Below are 23,193 nucleotides of genomic sequence, written 5' to 3' on the forward strand. Positions count from 1 at the left end.
CTAGGCCCAAATATGGTGAAGTGTTATGTAGTCGATGTTCACATAACACCACTAGAGGAAAATACAACATACAACATATCAAAATACCGAACAAATACCAAATTCACATGACTATTATTAGCATGACTTATCCCATGTCCTTAGGAACAAAAGTAACTACTCACAAAGCATAATCATAATCATGATCAGAGGTGTAATGAGTAGCATCAAGGATCTGAACATAAACTCTTCCACCAAGTAATCCAACTAGCATAAACTACAAAGAGTAATCAACACTACTAGCAACCTTACAAGTACCAATCGGAGTCGCGAGACGGAGATTGGTTACAAGACATGAACTAGGGTTTGGAGAGGAGATGGTGCTGATGAAGATGTTGATGGAGATGACTCCCCTCCGACGAGAGGAGTGTTGGTGATGACGATGGCGACGATTTCCCCCTCCGGGAGGGAAGTTTCCCCGACAGGATCGTCCTGCCGGAGCTCTAGATTGGTTCTGCTCAAGTTCCGCCTCATGGCGGCGGAGAATCCACGAAAAAGCTCCACCCTGATTTTTCTCGGACGAAACCCTTCATATAGAAAAAGAGGGGCCAGTGGGCCACCAGGGTGCCCACAAGCCCTGTAGCCGCCGCCATGGGGATAGGTGGCGGCTACCAGGCTTGTGGGCCCTTGGTAGCTCCCCTCTGGCACTTCTTTCGCCCAGTATTTTTTGTATATTCCCAAAAAATTCCACGTTGATTTTCAGGGCATTTGGAGTTGCGTAGAATAGAGGACTCAGCCTTGCTCCTTTTCCAGTCCAGAATTCCAGCTGCCGGTATTCTCCCTCTTCAAATAAACCTTGCAAAATAAGAGAGAAAAGGCATAAGTATGGTACCACAAAGTAATATAATAGCCCAAAAAGCGATAAATATCAACATGAAAGCATGATGCAAAATGGACGTATCAACTCCCCCAAGCTTAGACCTCGCTTGTCCTCAAGCGAAAACCAAGATCCATAAACATGTCCACATGTTTAGGGATGGAGGTGTCGATAAAACATAATACGGACACGAGGGCATCATGATCACACATAGAACAACAAGACATCATAAATATTCTTATGGGAAAGTAACAATTCCTTCACAAAGCAAAGTATGAAACAAAAACCTTACCGAGAAGTAGCCAACAACAGTCCATAGTCATTGAAGCAATTGCAATTTATCGTAACATCACAAAGAGTCAAATAAGAGGTTGTAAAGAAAATCCCACATACTCAATCATCTCTTTTGTTTTTCACAATTGTTACAACTCACGTGGTACTCATGGTATCAAAGTTTCAGCTGGACACAAAGAAAGACAGGGGCTTATAGTTTTGCCTCCCCACCATTTACCTCAAGGGTAAAGTCAACAATGATAAAGCATAAGTACTCATCTCCAAGTTGATATATGAATATAGATCTTTCCCTGGCATGTGACGGTAGCCAAGACAAAGGCAAAATAAGGAATTGGTGAAGATCACGATGACTCTTCCAAGGGCAAAAAGTAAAGGTACAAGATAGGTGTTGGAATTATGCCCTAGAGGCAATAATAAATATAGTTATTATTATAATTCCTGTATCAAGATAATCGTTTATTATCCATGCTATAATTGTATTGAATGAAGACTTATATACATGTGTGGATACATAGACAAAACACTGTCCCTAGCAAGCCTCTAGTTGGCTAGCTAGTTGATCAAAGATAGTCAGGGTCTTCTGATTATGAACAAGGTGTTGTTGCTTGATAACTGGATCACGTCATTAGGACAATCACGTGATGGACTAGACCCAAACTAATAGACGTAGCATGTTGATCGTGTCATTTTGTTGCTACTATTTTCTGCGAGTCAAGTATTTGTTCCTATGACCATGAGATCATATAACTCACTGACACCGGAGGAATGCTTTGTGTGTATCAAACGTCTCAACGTAACTGGGTGACAATAAATATGCTCTACAGGTATCTCCGAAGGTGTTCGTTGAGTTAGTATGGATCGAGACTGGGATTTGTCACTCCGTGTGACAGAGAGGTATCTCGGGGCCCACTCGGTAATACAACATCACACACAAGCCTTGCAAGCAATGTGACTTAGTGTAAGTTGCGGGATCTCGTTTTACGGAACGAGTAAAGAGACTTGCCGGTAAACGAGATTGAAATAGGTATGTGGATACTGACGATCGTATCTCGGGCAAGTAACATACCGAAGGACAAAGGGAATAACATACGGGATTATATGAATCCTTGGCACTGAGGTTCAAACGATAAGATCTTCGTAGAATATGTAGGATCTAATATGGGCATCCAGGTCCCGCTATTGGATATTTACCGAGGAGTCTCTCGGGTCATGTCTACATAGTTCTCGAACCCGCAGGGTCTGCACACTTAAGGTTCGACGTTGTTTTATGCGTATTTGAGTTATATGGTTGGTTACCGAATGTTGTTCGGAGTCCCGGATCAGATCACGGACGTCACGAGGGTTTCCGGAATGGTCCAAAAACGAAGATTGATATATAGGATGACCTCATTTGATTACCGGAAGGTTTTCGGAGTTACCGGGAATGTACCGGGAATGACGAATGGGTTCCGGGTGTTCAGCGGAGGGGGGGGGGAACCCACCCCAGGGAAGCCCATAGGACTTGGGGGTGGCGCACCAGCCTTTAGTGGGCTGGTGGGACAGCCCAAGAAGGCCCTATGCGCCATAGGAAGAAAATCAAAGAGAAAAAAAAAGAGGAGGTGGGAAAAGGGGGAAGGACTCCTCCTTCCAAACCTAGTTGGACTCGGTTTGGAAGGGGAGGGTTGCCCCCCTTGGCTCGGCCAACCCCCTTGAGGGTCCTTGGACCCCAAGGCAAGGCTCCCCTCTTCCCCCTATATATACGGAGGTTTTAGGGCTGATTTGAGACAACTTTGCCACGGCAGCTCGACCACATATCTCCACGGTTTTACCTCTAGATCGCGTTTCTGCGGAGCTCGGGCGGAGCCCTGCTGAGATAAGATCATCACCAACCTCCGGAGCGTCGTCACGCTGCCGGAGAACTCATCTACCTCTCCGTCTCTCTTGCTGGATCAAGAAGGCCGAGATCATCGTCGAGCTGTACGTGTGCTGAACGCGGAGGTGCCGTCCGTTCGGCACTAGATCGTGGGACTGATCGCGGGACGGTTCGCGGGGCGGATCGAGGGACGTGAGGACGTTCCACTACATCAACCGCGTTTCTTAACGCTTCTGTTGTGCGGTCTACAAGGGTACGTAGATCGAATATCCCCTCTCGTAGATGGACATCACCATGATAGGTCTTCGTGCGCGAAGGAAAATTTTTGTTTCCCATGCGACGTTCCCCAACAGTGGCATCATGAGCTAGGTTCATGCGTAGATGACTTCTCGAGTAGAACACAAAAGTTTTTCCGGGCGGTGATGTGCGTTTTGGTGCCCTCCTTAGTGTTTTCTTGATTCCTCGGTATTGTTGGATTGAAGCGGCTTGGACCGACATTACTCGTACGCTTACGAGAGACTGGTTTCATCGCTACGAGTAACCCCGTTGCTCAAATATGACTGGCAAGTGTCAGTTTCTCCAACTTTAGTTGAATCGGATTTGACCAAGGAGGTCCTTGGATGAGGTTAAATAGCAACTCATATATCTCCGTTGTGGTGTTTGCGTAAGTAAGATGCGATCCTACTAGATACCCATGGTCACCACGTAAAACATGCAACAACAAAATTAGAGGACGTCTAACTTGTTTTTGCAGGGTATGCTTGTGATATGATATGGCCAACGATGTGATGTGATATATTGGATGTATGAGATGATCATGTTGTAATAGATAATATCAACTTGCATGTCGATGGTACGGCAACCGGCAGGAGCCATAGGGTTGTCTTTATACTAACGTTTGTGCTTGCAAATGCGTTTCTATTTTGCTAGGATGTAGCTTTAGTAGTAATAGCATGAGTAGCACGACAACCCTGATGGCGACACGTTGATGGATATCATGGTGTGGTGCCGGTGACAAGAAGATCGTGCCGGTGCTTTGGTAATGGAGATCAAGGAGCACGTGATGATGGCCATAGCATGTCACTTATGAATTGCATGTGATGTTAATCCTTTTATGCACCTTATTTTGCTTAGAACGACGGTAGCATTATGAGGTGATCTCTCACTAAAATTTCAAGACGAAATTGTGTTCTCCTCGACTGTGCACCGTTGCTACAGTTCGTCGTTTCGAGACACCATGTGATGATCGGGTGTGATAGACTCAACGTTCACATACAACGGGTGCAAAACAGTTGCGCACGCGGAACACTCGGGTTAAGCTTGACGAGCCTAGCATGTGCAGACATGGCCTCGGAACACATGAGACCGAAAGGTCGATCATGAATCATATAGATGATATGATTAGCATAGGGATGCTTACCACTGAAACTATACTCAACTCACGTGATGATCGGACTTGAGCTAGTGTAAGTGGATCATGAACCACTCAAATGACTAGAGAGATGTACTTTTTGAGTGGGAGTTTAGCAAGTAATTTGATTAAGTTAAACTCTAATTATCTTGAACATAGTCTAAGTCCACTTTGAATATATTTGTGTTGTAGCTCATGGCTCACGCGAGAGTCACCCTGAATTTTAATACGTTCCTAGAGAAAGCTAAGTTGAAATATGATGGAAGCAACTTTGTAGACTGGGCTCATAATCTTAAGCTAATCTTACAAGCTGGGAAGAAGGATTATGTCCTTAATGCTGCGCTAGGAGATGAACCACCCGCTACAGCTGACCAGGATGTTAAGAACGCTTGGTTAACACGTAAGGAGGACTACTCAGTAGTTCAATGTGCAGTCTTGTATGGCTTAGAACCGGGACTTCAACGTTGCTTTGAGCGTCATGGAGCATTTGAGATGTTCCAGGAGTTGAAGCTCATCTTTCAGAAGAACTCCCGGATCGAGAGGTATGAGACCTCCGATAAATTCTATGCTTGCAAGATGGAGGAGAACTCGTCTGTCAGTGAACATGTGCTCAAAATGTCTGGGTACTCAAACCGTCTAGCTGAGCTGGGGATTGAACTCCCGCAAGAGGCTATCACTGACAGAATCCTTCAATCACTGCCGCCAAGCTATAAAGGCTTTGTGTTGAACTACAACATGCAAGGGATGAACAAGTCACCCGGCGAGTTGTTTGCGATGCTGAAAGTCGTAGAGTCTGAACTCCGTAAAGAGCATCAAGTGTTGATGGTGAATAAGACCACTAGTTTCAAGAGAAACGGCAAAGGCAAGAAGGGTAATTCAAAGAAGAGCGGCAAGCCTGTTGCCAATCCGACAAAGAAACCCAAAGCTGGACCTAAGCCTGAAACAGAGTGTTACTATTGCAAGGGTATGGGTCACTGGAAGCGCAACTGCCCCAAGTATCTGGCTGATAAGAAGGCGGCCAAAGAAAAATCAGGTATATTTGATATACATGTTATTGATGTGTACTTAACCGGCTCTCGTAGTAGTGCCTGGGTATTCGATACCAGTTCTGTTGCTCATATTTGCAACTCGAAACAGGAACTGCGGAATAGACGAAGGCTGGCGAAAGATGAAGTGACTATGCGCGTAGGAAATGGTTCCAAGGTTGATGCAATCGCCGTCGGCACAGTTTCACTTCAGTTACCATCAGGATTAGTTATGAACTTGAATCATTGTTATTTAGTGCCTGCGTTGAGCATGAACATTATATCTAGATCTTGTTTATTGTGAGACGGTTACTCTTTTAAGTCATAGAATAATGGTTGTTCTATTTCTATGAGTAACATCTTTTATGGTCATGCACCCAATGTGAGAGGATTGTTCATATTGAATCTTGATAGTGATACACACATACATAACATTGAGACCAAAAGAGTTAGAGTTAACAATGATAGCGCCATATTTTTGTGGCACTGCCGCTTAGGTCATATTGGTATAAAGCGCATGAAGAAACTCCATGCCGATGGACTTTTGGAGTCACTTGACTTTGATTCACTTGACACGTGCGAACCATGCCTCATGGGCAAGATGACTAAAACTCCGTTCTCCGGAACAATGGAGCGTACAAGTGACTTGTTGGAAATCATACATACCGATGTGTGCGGTCCGATGAGCGTAGAGGCACGCGGCGGATATCGTTATTTTCTCACCTTCACTGACGATTTAAGTAGATATGGTTATGTCTACTTAATGAAGCACAAGTCTGAAACATTTGAAAAGTTCAAGCAATTTCAGAGTGAAGTTGAAAATCATCATAACAAGAAGATCAAGTTCCTACGGTCTGATCGTGGGGGTGAATATCTGAGTTTCGAGTTTGGTGCTCACTTAAGACAATGTGGAATTGTTTCACAGTTAACACCGCCTGGAACACCACAACGTAATGGTGTGTCCGAACGTCGTAATCGTACTTTATTAGAGATGGTGCGATCTATGATGTCTCTTACCGATTTGCCGTTATCATTTTGGGGTTATGCATTAGACACAGCTGCATTCACTTTAAATAGGGCACCATCAAAATCCGTTGAGACGACGCCATACAAACTGTGGTATGGCAAAAGGCCAAAGTTGTCGTTTCTTAAAGTTTGGGGATGTGATGCTTATGTCAAAAAGCTTCAGCCTGAAAAGCTGGAACCCAAAGCGGAAAAGTGCATCTTCATAGGTTACCCAAAAGAGACAGTTGGGTACACCTTCTATCTCAAATCCGAGGGCAAAGTGTTTGTTGCTAAAAACGGAGCTTTTCTCGAGAAGGAGTTTCTCTCGAGAGAATTGAGTAGGAGGAAGATAGAACTTGATGAGGTTGTCGAACCTCTCATCCCTCTAGATGGTGGCGCAGGGCAAGGGGAAACCTGTGTCATTGCGACGCCGGTTGAGGAGGAAGTAAATGATGGTGATCATGAAACTCCGGTTCAAGTTCCTGTCGAACCACGCAGGTCGACGAGACCACGTGCTGCTCCAGAGTGGTTAGGTAATCCCGTTTTGTCAATCATGTTGTTAGACAACAATGAACCTGCAAGTTATGAAGAAGCAATGGTGGGCCCAGATTCCAACAAATGGCTAGAAGCCATGAAGTCCGAGATAGGATCCATGTATGAGAACAAAGTGTGGACTTTGGAAGTACTACCTGAGGGCCGCAAGGCTATTCAGAACAAATGGATCTTTAAGAGGAAGACGGACGCTGACGGCAATGTGACCGTTTATAAAGCTCGACTTGTGGCAAAGGGTTTTACACAAGTTCAAGGAGTTGACTACAATGAGACATTCTCACCCGTAGCGATGCTTAAGTCCGTCAGAGTCATGTTAGCAATAGCTTCATTTTTCGATTATGAAATCTGGCAGATGGATGTCAAAACGGCGTTCCTTAATGGTTTCCTTAAGGAAGAGTTGTATATGATGCAACCCGAAGGTTTTGTCGATCCTAAGAATGCTAACAAGGTGTGCAAGCTCCAGCGATCCATTTATGGGCTGGTGCAAGCATCTCGGAGTTGGAACAAACGCTTTGATGAGGTGATCAAAGCATTTGGGTTTATACAAGTGGTTGAAGAATCTTGTATTTACAAGAAAGTGAGTGGGAGCTCTGTGGCGTTTCTAATATTTTATGTGGATGACATATTGCTGATTGGAAACAACGTAGAGTTTTTGGAGAGCATAAAGGATTACTTGAATAAAAGTTTCTCTATGAAGGACCTAGGAGAAGCTACTTACATTCTAGGCATTAAGATCTACAGGGATAGATCGAAACGCATGATAGGACTTTCACAAAGCACATACCTTGATAAAGTTTTGAAGAGGTTCAAAATGGAACAGTCCAAGAAAGGGTTCTTGCCAGTTTTACAAGGTACGAGATGAGTAAGATTCAGTGCCCAGCAACTGATGAGGATAGAGAGCATATGAGCACCGTCCCCTATGCTTCAGCCATAGGTTCTATCATGTATGCAATGCTGTGCACTAGACCGGACGTTAGCTTGGCCATAAGTATGGCAGGAAGGTTCCAGAGTAATCCAGGAGTGGATCACTGGACGGCGGTCAAGAATATCCTGAAGTACCTGAAAAGGACTAAGGAGATGTTTCTCGTGTATGGAGGTGACGAAGAGCTCGCCGTAAAGGGTTACGTCGATGCAAGCTTTGACACAGATCCGGACGAGTCTAAATCGCAGACCGGATACGTATTTATTCTTAATGGGGGTGCGGTAAGCTGGTGCAGTTCCAAGCAAAGCGTCGTAGCAGATTCTACATGTGAAGCGGACTACATGGCTGCCTCGGAGATGGCTAAGGATGGTGTCTGGATGAAGCAGTTCATGAAGGATCTTGGAGCGGTGCCAAGCGCACTGAATCCAATAACCTTGTTTTGTGACAACACGGGTGCCATTGCCTTAGCAAAGGAACCACGGTTTCACAAGAAGACCAGACACATCAAACGACGCTTCAATCTCATCCGCGACTACGTCGAAGGGGAGGACGTAAATATATGCAAAGTGCACACGAATCTGAATGTAGCAGACCCGCTGACTAAACCTCTTCCACGGGCAAAGCATGATCAACACCAGAACTGTATGGGTGTTAGATTTATTACAATGTAATTCGAATGATGATGTGAGGGCTAGATTATTGACTCTAGTGCAAGTGGGAGACTGTTGGAATTATGCCCTAGAGGCAATAATAAATATAGTTATTATTATAATTCTTGTATCAAGATAATCGTTTATTATCCATGCTATAATTGTATTGAATGAAGACTTATATACATGTGTGGATACATAGACAAAACACTGTCCCTAGCAAGCCTCTAGTTGGCTAGCTAGTTGATTAAAGATAGTCAGGGTCTTCTGATTATGAACAAGGTGTTGTTTCTTGATAACTGGATCACGTCATTAGGAGAATCACGTGATGGACTAGAACCAAACTAATAGACGTAGCATGTTGATCGTGTCATTTTGTTGCTACTGTTTTCTGCGTCTCAAGTATTTGTTCCTATGACCATGAGATCATATAACTCACTGACACCGGAGGAATGCTTTGTGTGTATCAAACATCGCAACGTAACTGGGTGACTATAAAGATGCTCTACAGGTATCTCCGAAGGTGTTCGTTGAGTTAGTATGGATCGAGACTAGGATTTGTCACTCCGTGTGACGGAGAGGTATCTCGGCGCCCACTCGGTAATACAACATCACACACAAGCCTTGCAAGCAATGTGACTTAGTGTAAGTTGCGTGATCTTGTTTTACGGAATGAGTAAAGAGACTTGCCGGTAAACGAGATTGAAATAGGTATGCGGATATTGACGATCGAATCTCGGGCAAGTAACATACCGAAGGACAAAGGGAATAACATACGGGATTATATGAATCCTTGGCACTGAGGTTCAAACGATAAGATCTTCATAGAATATGTAGGATCCAATATGGGCATCCAGGTCCCGCTATTGGCTATTGACCGAGGAGTCTCTCGGGTCATGTCTACATAGTTCTCGAACCCGCAGGGTCTGCACACTTAAGGTTCGACGTTGTTTTATGCGTATTTGAGTTATATGGTTGGTTACCAAATGTTGTTCGGAGTCCCGGATGAGATCACGGACGTCACGAGGGTTCCCGGAATGGTCCAGAAACGAAGATTGATATATAGGATGACCTCATTTGATTACCGGAAGGTTTTCGGAGTTACCGGGAATGACGAATGGGTTTCGGGTGTTCACCGGGGGGGCAACCCACCCTGGGGAAGCCCATAGGACTTGGGGGTGGCGCACCAGCCTTTAGTGGGCTGGTGGGACAGCCCAAGAAGGCCCTATGCGCCATAGGAAGAAAATCAAAGAGAAAAGAAAAAAAAAGAGGAGGTGGGAAAAGGGGGAAGGACTCCTCCTTCCAAACCTAGTTGGACTCGGTTTGGAAGGGGAGGGTTGCCCCCCTTGGCTCGGCCGACCCCCTTGAGGGTCCTTGGACCCCAAGGCAAGGCTCCCCCTCTTCCCCCTATATATACGGAGGTTTTAGGGCTGATTTGAGATAACTTTGCCACGGCAGCCCGACCACATATCTCCACGGTTTTACCTCTAGATCGCGTTTCTGCGGAGCTCGGGCGGAGCCCTGCTGAGATAAGATCATCACCAATCTCCAGAGCGCCGTCACGCTGCCAGAGAACTCATCTACCTCTCCGTCTGTCTTGCTGGATCAAGAAGGCCGAGATCATCGTCGAGCTGTACGTGTGCTGAACGCGGATGTGTCGTCCGTTCGGCACTAGATCGTGGGACTGATCGCGGGACGGTTCGCGGGGCGGATCGAGGGACGTGAGGACGTTCCACTACATCAACCGTGTTTCTTAACGCTTCTGCTGTGCGGTCTACAAGGGTACGTAGATCGAATATCCCCTCTCGTAGATGGACATCACCATGATAGGTCTTCGTGCGCGTAGGAAATTTTTTGTTTCCCATGCGACGTTCCCCAACAATAGGCCCTTCGTAGAGGGAAGTAGAGGTTGTCATGCGCTTTTGAGGTTTGGATGTGTGTCCTCTTAGTGCGGAGGAACATCACTTTATATTGCCTCCTGTGATAAAGAACTTTATTATGCAGTCTGTCGCTTTTATGTCTTCCTCATCAGAGGTTCGTATAAAGATAATTTTCCACACACTAATAGATCATACATATTAGAGAGCAATTTTTATTGCTTGCACCGATGACAACTTACTTGAGGGATCTTATTCAATCCATAGGCAGGTATGGTGGACTCTCATGGCAAAACTGGGTTGAAGGTTTATGGTTGCACAAGTAGTATCTGCATAAGGTACTTAATAGCAGCATGATCGGAGTAAATAGTGACTTTGGAGTCAACTATATAAGATCTGAAATTTTCACATGCAAACACGACTGCTAAAAACTCCTTTTCCGTAGTGGCATAGTTTCTTTGGGCACTGTCTAGAGTTTTACTAGCGTAGTGAATAACATTCAACTTCTTGTCAACTCTTTGTTCTAGAACAACACCAACAGCATAATCACTAGCATCGCACATGATTTCAAAGGGCAAGTTTCAATCAGGTGGTTGAACAATAGGTGCGGTTATCAAGGCCTTCTTAAGTATTTCGAAAGCTTCCTCACAATCCTCATCAAAAACAAAAGGAACATCCTTCTGCAAGAGGTTGGTAAGAGGCCTAGAAATCTTAGAGAAGTCTTTAATGAACCTTCTATAGAAACCAGCATGACCTAGGAAACTTCGTATACCTCTGATATCTGTGGGGCAAGGCATTTTCTCAATTGCATCAACCTTAGCCTTATCAACTTCAATGCCTTTCTCAGAGATTTTGTGTCCTAAGATTATGCCTTCATTAACCATGAAGTGGCACTTCTCCCAGTTCAAGACGAGGTTGTTATCTTTGCATCTCTGTAAGACTCGATCAAGGTTGCTGAGGCAATCGTCAAAGGAAGAACCGTAAATGGAGAAATCATCCATGAAAACCTCAACAATCTTTTCACAAAAGTCAGAGAATATAGCCATCATACATCTTTGAAAGGTGGCAGGTGCATTGCATAAGCCAAAAGGCATACGTCTATAAGCAAAGGTACCGAAGGGGTAGGTGAAAGTGGTTTTCTCCTGATCAGATTGTTCAACAGATATTTGCGAGAAACCTGAATAACCGTCTAGAAAGCATAAGTGTGTGTGTTTAGATAGCCTTTCTAGCATTTGGTCGATAAACGGCAAAGGATAATGGTCTTTCCTGGTTGCCTTGTTGAGATTCCGGAAGTCTATCACCATCCTATAGTCAGTAATAATCCTTTGTGGGATTATTTCATTCTTATCATTAGGAACGACAGTGATACCTCCCTTCTTAGGTACGCAATGTACTGGACTTACCCAATCACTATGAGCAACAAGATAAATGATTCCTGCTTCTAGAAGCTTTAATATTTCTTTTCTCACGACCTCTTTCATCCTAGGATTTAATCTCCTTTGATGATCAACAACTGGTTTATAATCAGGATCAATTTTAATCTTGTGCTGACATAGAGTGGGACTAATGCCCTTAAGATCATCAAGAGTATATCCAATAGCCTCACGGTGCTACCTCAAAAATTTTAATAACTTCTTCTCTTCGTGATTCGAGAGGTGAGCACTAATAATAACAGGATATGTCTCCTTCTCATCAAGATAGGCATACTTAAGAGTATGTGGTAACTGTTTTAGCTCGAACAGAGGATCACCCTTCGGTGGGGGAGGATCCCCAAGCAGTTAACCAGGCAGATTATTCCTGAGAATAGGATATTGTTCTAAAACAATTTTATCTATCTCATCTCTTTCATCCATATGCATACCATTTTCATGTTCAAGCAGATATTGCTTTAAAGGATCCGTAGGAGGTATGACAATAGAGGCAAGAGCAATGATTTCATCCCTACGAGATGACTCTTTTTCATGGGGTTGTCTTCCAAACTTGGAGAAGTTAAATTCATGAGACACACCCTCGAAACTGACAGTGACAGTCTGTTTAATGCAATAAATATGAGCATTGACAGTGTTGAGAAAGGGTCTACCAAATATGATGGGACAAAAGCTATCTTGTGCAGTAGCAAGGACGAGGAAATCAGTAGGATACTTCGTCTTACCACACAGGACTTCTACATCTCGCATAATTCCCACAGGGCAGATAGTGTCTCTATTAGCTAGCGTAATGGTGACATCAATGGGTTCTAACTCAGCAGGTGCAATCTCATCTTTGATTTCATCGTATAGGGACCGGGGTATTGCACTAACACTAGCACCCATATCACATAAACCATGATAACAGTGATCTCCTATCTTGACAGAAACATCGGGCAGGCCAACTACAGGTCCGTATTTGTCTTTCGCGTGAGGTTAAGCAATTCTAGCGGAGTCCTCACAGAATTTGATAACATGCCCGTCTATGTCTTCGGCTAAGAGATCTTTGATAATAGCAACACTAGGTTCAACTCTAATTTCCTCAGGGGGTGCAAGTGGTCTAATGTAACCCCTAGGTATCACAGTTGGAGCTTTAGAATAATCCTTTTTCCTAGGAGGGTAAGGTGGTTTCTCAGCGTATATAAATGTTTCCTTACCAATTCCACTTACCAAAGGCGCTTCACTCCCCGGCAACGGCGCCAGAAAAGAGTCTTGATGACCCACAAGTATAGGGGATCAATCGTAGTCCTTTCGATAAGTAAGAGTGTCGAACCCAACGAGGAGCGAAAGGCTGTGATAAACGGTTTTCAGCAAGGTAATAACTGCAAGCACTGAAAGTAGCGGTAACAAGTGATGGTGTAGTGAGATGAAACGTAGCAAGTGAAAAGTAACAAGTAACAAGTAGTAGCAACGGTGCAGCAAAGTGGCCCAATCCCTTTTGTAGCAAGGTACAAGCCTGAACAAAGTCTTATAGGAGGAAAAACACTCCCGAGGACACACGGGAATTTCTGTCATGCTAGTTTCATCATGTTCATGTGATTCGCGTTCGTTACTTTGATAGTTTGATATGTGGGTGGACCGACGCTTGGGTACTGCCCTTACTTGGACAAGGATCCCACTTATGATTAACCCCTCTTGCAAGCATCCGCAACTACTAAAGAAGAATTAAGACAACGTCCTACCATAGCATTAAACTAGTGGATCCAAATCAGCCCCTTACGAAGCAACGTATAGACTGGGGTTTAAGCTTCTGTCACTCTAGCAACCCATCATCTACTTACTACTCCCCAATGCCTACCTCTAGGCCCAAATATGGTGAAGTGTTATGTAGTCGACGTTCACATAACACCACTAGAGGAAAAGACAACATACGGCATATCAAAATACCGAACGAATACCAAATTCACATGACTATTATTAGCATGACTTATCCCATGTCCTCAGGAACAAAAGTAACTACTCACAAAGCATAATCATAATCATGATCAGAGGTGTAATGAGTAGCATCAAGGATCTGAACATAAACTCCTCCACCAAGTAATCCAACTAGCATCAACTACAAAGAGTAATCAACACTACTAGCAACCTTACAAGTACCAATCGGAGTCGCGAGACGGAGATTGGTTACAAGAGATGAACTAGGGTTTGGAGAGGAGATGGTGCCGATGAAGATGTTGATGGAGATGACTCCCCTCCGACGAGAGGAGTGTTGGTGATGACGATGGCGACGATTTCCCCCTCCGGGAGGGAAGTTTCCCCGACAGTGACGATGGCGACGATTTTCTCCCCTTCGACGGCTCTAGATTGGTTCTGCTCAACCTCGTGGCGGCGGAGAATCCACGAAAAAGCTCCACCCTGATTTTTTCTTGGACGAAACCCTTCATATAGCAAAAGAGGGGGGCTAGTGGGCCACCAGGGTGCCCACAAGCGCTATAGCCGCCGCCAGGGGTGTAGGTGGTGGCTACCAGGCTTGTGGGCCCCTGGTAGCTCCCCTCTGGCACTTCTTTCGCCCAGTATTTTTTATATATTCCCAAAAAATTCCACGTTGATTTTTAGGGCATTTGGAGTTGTGTAGAATAGAGGACTCAGACTTGCTCCTTTTCTAGTCCAGAATTCCAGCTGCCGGTATTCTCCCTCTTCAAATAAACCTTGCAAAATAAGAGAGAAAAGGCATAAGTATGGTACCACAAAGTAATATAACAGCCCAAAAAGCGATAAATATCAACATGAAAGCATGATGCAAAATGGACGTATCAGATAACTACTCTGCTTCATACTGCATCCTCTCGGATCATGCTCAATGGAGTCGTGAGCCCCCTAGTGTCGCATCATTGTGGACTCCGCCGGGGTGATCCCATTTTGCCACTACTGTTCGTCCTTGCAATTGATTCGCTTCAACATATTCTCAACCTGGCGATGACTCATGGCCTCTTCCACAAGATCAGAGGTCGAAGATCAATCCTTTACACTTCTCTTTATGCTTACAATGCAGCCGTCTTCATGGCCCCGATTAGGGGAGACATTGAGAATCTTGCTGCGATGCTTAATCTCTTCGGGGATGTCACGGGCATGCGCAAAGTGCCGGCCTACGGATCTTGGAGGATTGGGAATTATCGACCTGACTAAATGTTGGAATTATGCCCTAGAGGCAATGATAAATATAGTTATTATTATAATTCCTGTATCAAGATAATAGTTTATTATCCATGCTATAATTGTATTGAATGAAGACTCATTTACATGTGTGGATACATAGACAAAACACCGTCACTAGCATGCCTCTAGTTGGCTAGCCAGTTGATCGATGATAGTCAGTGTCTTCTGATTATGAACAAGGTGTTGTTGCTTGATAACTGGATCACGTCATTGGGAGAATCACGTGATGGACTAGACCCAAACTAATAGACGTAGCATGTTGATCGTGTCATTTTGTTGCTACTGTTTTCTGCGTGTCAAGTATTTATTCCTATGACCATGAGATCATATAACTCACTGACACCGGAGGAATGCTTTGTGTGTATCAAACGTCGCAACGTAACTGGGTGACTATAAAGATGCTCTACAGGTATCTCCGAAGGTGTTAGTTGAGTTAGTATGGATCAAGACTGGGATTTGTCACTCCGTGTGACGGAGAGGTATCTCGGGGCCCACTCGGTAATACAACATCACACACAAGCCTTGCAAGCAATGTAACTTAGTGTAAGTTGCGGGATCTTGTATTACGGAACGAGTAAAGAGACTTGCCGGTAAACGAGATTGAAATAGGTATGCGGATACTGACGATCGAATCTCGGGCAAGTAACATACCGAAGGAAAAAGGGAATGACATACGGGATTATACGAATCCTTGGCACTGAGGTTCAAACGATAAGATCTTCGTGGAATATGTAGGATCCAATATGGGCATCCAGGTCCCGCTATTGGATATTGACCGAGGAGTCACTCGGGTCATGTCTACATAGTTCTCGAACCCGCAGGGTTTGCACACTTAAGGTTCGACATTGTTTTATGCGTATTTGAGTTATATGGTTGGTTACCGAATGTTGTTCGGAGTCCCGGATGAGATCACGGACGTCACGAGGGTTTCCGGAATGGTCCGGAAACGAAGATTGATATATAGGATGACCTCATTTGATTACCGGAAGGTTTTCAGAGTTCCCGGGAATGTACCGGGAATGACGAATGGGTTCCGGGAGTTCACCGGGGGGGGCAACCCACCCCGGGGAAGCCCATAGGCTTTGAGGAGACACACCAGCCCTTAGTGGGCTGGTGGGACAGCCCACAAGTGCCCTATGCGCCAAGGAGAAGAAAATCAAGAGAGAAAGAAAAAAAAAGGAGGAGGTGGGAAGGAAGGGGGACTCCCTCCCACCAAACCTAGTCCAACTCGGTTTGGGGGGGAGAGTCCTCCCCCTTGGACTCGGCCGACCCCCTTGGGGCTCCTTGAGCCCCAAGGCAAGGCCCCCTCCCTCCCACCTATATATACGGAGGTTTTAGGGTTGATTTGAGACGACTTTTCCACGACAGCCCGACCACATACCTCCACGGTTTTTCCTCTAGATCGCGTTTCTGCGGAGCTCGGGCGGAGCCCTGCTGAGACAAGGTCATCACCAACCTCCGGAGCGCCGTCACGCTGCCGGAGAACTCTTCTACCTCTCTGTCTCTCTTGCTGGATCAAGAAGGCTGAGATCATCGTCGAGCTGTACGTGTGCTGAACGCGGAGGTGCCGTCCGTTCGGTACTAGATCGTGGGACTGATCGCGGGATTGTTCACGGGGCGGATCGAGGGACGTGAGGACGTTCCACTACATCAACCGCGTTCTCTAACGCTTCTGCTGTACGGTCTACAAGGGTATGTAGATCACTCATCCCCTCTCGTAGATGGACATCACCATGATAGGTCTTCGTGCGCGTAGGAAAATTTTTGTTTCCCATGCGACGTTCCCCAACACTAAATTCACGAGGGCGCTAAGATTTAGATGGCTGTGGTTTGAATGGAAGGAGCCTGCAAAGTTGTGGGTTGGGTTAGAAAATCTAGCTAATGACCTGGACCCTCATCTCTTCTATGCGTCCACACACATTATCTTGGGCAATGGGGCTCTCACGCCTTTCTGGGACTCACCTTGGCTCAATGGAACAAGGCCCATGGACATGGCACCGTTCATCTTTGAAGCAACAACTAGAAAGAATTGGAAGGTCGGGAAAGCAATGCATGGGGACGCTTGGTTGTCCAAGATTAAACTACCTAAGAACTAGACAATGACCCACATTCGGCAAATTGCGATCTTATGGGCCAGTTTACGGGCGATCCATCTCCACGAGGAGACCGCCGACGACATCACCTGGAAGCACACGGCTAACGGGCTATACTCGCCACCTCGGCTTACAAAGCACAGTTCCACGGCAGCACTCGCTCACCCATGACCTATGCGGTATGGAAGACATGGGCTCCCCCCAAGGTCAATTTTTTTGCCTCGCTGACCATTCAGAACAGGATTTGAACCGCCGATAGACCGGAGAGGCGCGGGTGGCCAAACTGTGGTCTCTGCCCTCTATGCAAGCAGACACAGGGCAAGCAGACACAGGAATCAGTGAGCCACCTGTTCTACAAATGCCGATACACCTTGAGGCCTTGGGGCATGACCAAGATTTGGCTAAACCAATTGCATTTCAACACCGCCCAATGGATGCATGAGTGCTTAATCAAGGATTGGTGGCTCAACATGTCATACAAGGCTAATGGCAACGGGAAAACAATGGCATCCCTCACCATGCTTGTGTGCTGGACAGTTTGAGGGGAACGAAACGCTAAAGTATTTAGGAACAAGTACTTGCTGCCGTCCGTCCTCCTCTAGAACATCAAGAACGAGGCAATGCTATAGGTTACCCCCGGCGCTAAGCACTTGAGCATGATCCTACCACGAGAGTAGTGGCTTTGTATTAATCTTTTTTGCTTTTGGTTGTAAAAGCAACTCTTAACTTCTTAATTAATGGACGAGGTAAATCTTTTGCCTTCGTTTAAACAAATAGACATGATTATTCACTAAATTTAGCTATGGGGTCCGCATGAGTGCAAGTGCAGCACCATTGCTGGGCAAGCGTGTAATATACTGTCAAAAATTCCAGCAGACAAGCCACAGAAAAGCGAGGCGTGATTCATGTAACCGTGAAAAGGAGGGACTAATCTTGCGCTAATCAATCTGGAGTTAACACGCAAACGGAGCGGCGATCGATCCTTCTCGGAGGAAGCCAAAGCATGCAGCAAGCTACACCCCATAGCTAGCTAGGTCCACGCGAACCAGGACAGATCCCTGCATATGGATCAATGAAAGCAAAGCTCGGCCGCAAAAGAAGATTGCATGCCCACTGTTGTTGGCTTTACCAGAGGTCGATGAAAAGAGAGGGCTGGCTGTTCGTCACGCCGGGCTACCGCAATGCATACCACAGTTTAAAAGTCCAAAGTTTGAACTTCAAAACTCACTACCAGTCCACGCGATAACTTCAATGAGATGATGCGCTCCGTCCTTGAGCTCCATGGCCGGCCTGGTCTGCTTTAATGCTTTTTGTAAGCTCTTGCGGGAGAAAAGGGCTTAAAGCGTGACCCTGCGTACCGCCGGTCATCTCCTCAAAGCAGAACCAACTTACGCAAGCAGGAGAAAACAAATCAAAAGGCATTGGAACTCAACTCGGCCGTATACGTACATAGTATTATGTAGATGTAGGCAGGCTCCATGTAATCATACTTGTGTGTTGTGCTTAATGGTGAAGCTTACCCGAGGTGGCCGACAGCGTTACTGTAAAAGACGGAAAAGGAAGGAAGGACCCGTCGTCACTGCCCATGTTGCTTTCGTCTCGGCGTTTCAAAATTTTCAACGGCCATGGTGGCATGCCATCACTGGCTGACTAAGCTAGTTTCTTCCTCCAAATAAAATGTGTTGGATCCTCATGGCGCCGTTTGAGTTGACCAACTTTCAGACGTCCAACCCGAACGTAAGAGCAGAAAGTTGGTGAAAAGTTTGTTACCCAAGAACGTGGTGCGACGATTGGTAAATTCGGTACTCCTATTTAGCAAAGTGTCACATCACGCGGAGCAGAAAGGGATCGATTTTACTCACAATTTCAGGGCTGTTATCTTACAATGGCTGGATTCAGAAGGTATCATACCATAGGCGGTAGGAGTAAATACTAAGTACCCGGGGAGGAAAATGTCGCCAAAAGATTCATTTAGCAAGAAGATGTAGCATTGGATTATGTTGTAAGGTGTATGGAGATCGAAGACGCTCGATCGCTTGGGCGCGCGGGCAGCACACGAGCTCAGATCCTTTGGTGCTGGTGCTGATGGTGCTGATGGTGGTGGTGGTGCTGCTGGTGATGGAGCGCTCCGGCGTGCCGACGCAGCGGCTGCTGAGCGGACGCGGGCCTGAAGTCCTCGGCGACGATGGCGATGAGCCCGCCGAGCGGCCGCCGCATCATGGCGCGGTAGGTTATCTCGTCGTAGGGCCGGCGGTAGAAGCGCAGGAACGGCAGGAAGGACTCGCGCTCGCGCTCCACCCGGCTGGCCTGCCCGTCCTTGCGGAACGTGAACGGCGACTGCAGGAACGACGGCCTCGGCGTCCGCGGGAACTGCTGCTGCGGCAGAGGGGAGGGGGTCTTGTGCCCTCCCTTGGCCGCGGCCGGCGTCGGCGGCGCTCGGGCGGCGCGCGGCTGCTGCTGCTGCTGGACCGGCGGCGTGGAGCGCGCGGCGGGCGAGGCGAAGGAGAAGGAGCGGGCGGAGAGCGGGGACGCGCCGACGAGGGAAGGGCTGGACGAGGTCGGCACGACGGAGCGCGGGCCCGGCGCCGGCGTGGTGGAGAGGTACCACGGCTTGAGCGCGTTGTCCGACACGCTGAAGGCGAAGCGCGACGAGGCGGAGCCCACGGCGCCGCCGCCGGCGGCCTTCCCCGCCGTCAGCACGGACGGCTCGAACCGCAGCGACGCCGTCCGCGGGTAGGCCGTGAAGGACGCGTCCTCCAGCGAGTCCTCGAAGTCCAGTGAGCACACCGTCGCCGTCGCCGGCGCCAGCTCCACGAACGGCCGCACCCCCTGTTAGTAGTACAAAAACACCACCTGTCAGTTGTCACGCACGAGAGCATGCATGCATGCATGCAGCGTGGTGATGCCGCCATGATCACGATTCAGGATGGGATGTAATGTAATGCAGCATGTTTTACCTTCCACATGACGGAGAAGAGGGAGGGCGGGTCGATGACGAAGGCGCGGTGGAGGCGGCCGGGGTAGTAGTCGGCGACGATCTTGAGCGTGCCCATCAACAGGTTGAGGAAAGCCGACGCCGACCGGAAAAAGCCTGCAAACGTCACAGCAACCCGATTCGTCCCGTCAACCACCAGCTCCCCATACCCTAACGTACTACTGTATCCACTCCTAACTTTGCTGCAGATTCTACGGCTCCTCTGCTTTCCACGCAGCCTGCTAGCCAGGCAAAGCGAGCGTGGAACCCAATCATTTTCGCCAGGATTCAAACCGCACCGGCGGCAACCCAAACAAACGGCCCTCCAGGGCCAAGACTGTAGCGATAACTGTGCACGCAGCGTGGCGACGCTGCCATCGTCGGCATCGTCGTGCGTAAAGCGGACGGTGCTGCTATGCTATGGGTCAAGCCCGGGGACCGCCCGCGCTTGACCATGCCGCGGAGCATACGGAAGACGAGCCGGTGAAAAAAGAGAGTGCGTGCGTGCGTGCGTGCATGGGAGACAAGGGCCGCAGCGCAGTGCAGTTCGTGCGTTTCCTCCATCCATGGATGAGATGAGAAGGTGTCTGTCGTTGGGAGCGGCCAGGGATTCAGCGCTCCGTCCGTCCGTCCGCATGTGAGCCGGCAGATGGACGGACGGAGAGGTCACTGGTGACTGGCGCCGGTCTAATGAGTTGTCAGTGCGCACTGCCTGCCTGCCTGCCGCTTGCAGGCGCAGGGGCATTGTCAAAATGGATGCGATTGCGATTGCGATTGCGACGCGACCACTACTGCGCCATGTCTGCTTCTGCTTTCCTTTCCGTTTTGATCAAGGGAACGGAGTGGAGATGGATGGACGGGTGCTTACTTGCGTCGAAGAGGAGCACGAACTGGTCCACGAAGCGGTTCATGGACGCCACCGCCACCTCCAGCGTGAACACCAGGAACCGCACGAACCTGGAGGAGGAGGAGGAGGAAGAAGCAATGCAATCTTAGTCAAAATCCAACGTCTCTTCTCTTTCAGATAAAATCACTTAGGAAGTGTCTGCTTACGATTTCTGAGGCTGGTACTTGGGGTAGTCATCCTGCTTGATTTTGAACATCTGCCAAGAAAACAAAAGAAAATCCACACGGTTAGAAACATGTATACCCGACCCAACTGCAGTTGATTGCTCAGTTCAATCCACGGAAACGTACCAGGACGGGCCGGTTCTCGTCGTCGTGCCCGGCGACGTAGGCCATGCCTTCGGAGAGCTCGCCGGAGAACTCGTCGGCGATGATGTGATCTGCTCCGTCCAACAGCGCAAACAGTCAAAACACAATACTAATACTCCAACAAGGCAGCACTGTTGCAAACCGTCCTTGCGAAGCAAAGAGCCCGGCACAATAAATTCGATACGCACAGTAACTCGACCAGAATACACTGTGCCGTAGGTATATAGTAGTATGAGAGAAGAAAACAAAAACAGAGCACATCAGCGCGGTAGTAGAGTGGTATTAATGAGCGGCCCCTTTTCTGCATGCCCCGCGGATTTCAAAAATGGAAGGCCGGAAAACCAGCTTTGGCTGCCGGAAACGGACCTGCTCCGATGGCCTCCCTCCAGGACAGGACGGCCCGCAGGGTCTTGGCCGCCTTCTTCACGCTGTCGCCCCGCGCCCGGAGGAACCGCTCCACGCACGCGTCGTTGCAGTACTCCGCCTGAGGTAGAAGCCCAGCCGGCGTCCGTCAAGGAAAGCGATCGTGGAGGAAGGCATGCATGGCCGCCGAGGGAGGGAGGGAGGAGGGGTACGTACCTGCTTGGGGGAGAGCGGCGCCTGCTTGCGCATCAGCTTGCGGACGGCCTCGATCTTCTCCCGGTCCTTGGCGTCCACCTTCTCCGTGGCCATGGCAGCGACCTTCGCCATGCCGCCGAGAGAGACGAGCGAGGCAGGCAGACACGGAGGAGCGTGAACGAACTGCGGTGAGCACAGCGGGTGGCGGTGGCGGTGGCCTGAGAGGCTGAGACTGGGAGAGAATCAGAGAAGCAGGCAGGGGCTGGGAGGAGACAAGTAGGAGGAGGAGGAGAGTATTATAAGCCGTGGGCGGGGGGCGAAGGTGCCGTTTAAGGCGAAGGCGCTGACGGCGAAACGGTGACGGAGACGGACGTCTGTTTGCCCGAGCGCGCGCGCCCCGGTGGGTTTGTCGTCGACTTTTGCTCGTGAAATTCTTGGCTGATTGCCACACCGGATGACTGTCCGCGTATACACTAGTGCTTAGCGGGTGCGTCTGATTATTAGGTTGGCCCCCTTTTACGCCTTTATTTGCTTTTATGGTAAGAAATCTCTGGTGATGATGAGGATGAGGATGATGAGTTGCTCCATGTTTTCAGAAATTGAATCTCAACCTATCATTGTCAATGCCATGATGAGCACTGCTATATTTAGGTCTAAAATAACTCGTGGCTTTGTGCTTTACGGCCGTGCCGATCCCTGGGTTTATAGCTCTATTCCATTTCGTGTCTTGTTCACCGATGGGTTCAGGATGCTGGGTGCCCTGAATTAGCCCATCGTTCTCGTGTTATGACTTATGGGTACACTATATGTTGTTCTGCTTAATTACCTCCCGTTTTTGCTGGATTGCGTCTCTAAGTTTAACCACAGAGAAAATATGAGTAACTATTGTGGTTTACAACGTGATACAATTTCAAATAGGGTATATGTATTTCTATGTAGTTCAATGCAAAAGAAATATTTTTTTATGATAACTACATATCGTCATTGTCCTTTGAGAGGTCAAAATTTGTGTACCAATCACGGTGACGGTTGGGTGACACCGTCAATCCCAAAATACAAGGAGTAAACAACGTGAGGGCGTCTGCAACACCCGCTTGGAGCGTTTTAGTTTTCAAAATCAAAATGTAGCCGTTTGTCATTCAATCTATTCATTTAATGATGTTAGACCCGGTCGAGCCGTTACGAATACGCTTTAACTGAGGGCTCCGCTTACGGCATTACCGTTTGAATTTTGAAATATAGACGTTGGCTATACGATCAAAATGATTTAATGTAGTGATACCATAT

General features: G+C 47.5%; 1 protein-coding gene across 1 annotated transcript; it reads right to left on the bottom strand.

The window, feature by feature from the left end:
• Window positions 1-18,994: 18,994 nt before the first annotated feature.
• LOC123449294 (SEC14 cytosolic factor-like) lies at window positions 18,995-22,232 on the bottom strand. Its single transcript, XM_045126451.1, has 7 exons — window positions 21,928-22,232; window positions 21,715-21,832; window positions 21,331-21,419; window positions 21,187-21,236; window positions 21,002-21,090; window positions 20,117-20,250; window positions 18,995-19,988 (listed from the first exon to the last, which is right to left on the bottom strand). Exons 1-7 carry the CDS (start codon window positions 22,036-22,038, stop codon window positions 19,221-19,223), a joined length of 1,359 nt encoding a protein of 452 aa, XP_044982386.1. The 5' UTR covers window positions 22,039-22,232; the 3' UTR covers window positions 18,995-19,220.
• Between the last annotated feature and the right edge of the window lie 961 nt (window positions 22,233-23,193).

This window comes from Hordeum vulgare, chromosome 4H, assembly GCF_904849725.1.
Source record: "Hordeum vulgare subsp. vulgare chromosome 4H, MorexV3_pseudomolecules_assembly, whole genome shotgun sequence".
Taxonomy (NCBI): domain Eukaryota; kingdom Viridiplantae; phylum Streptophyta; class Magnoliopsida; order Poales; family Poaceae; genus Hordeum; species Hordeum vulgare.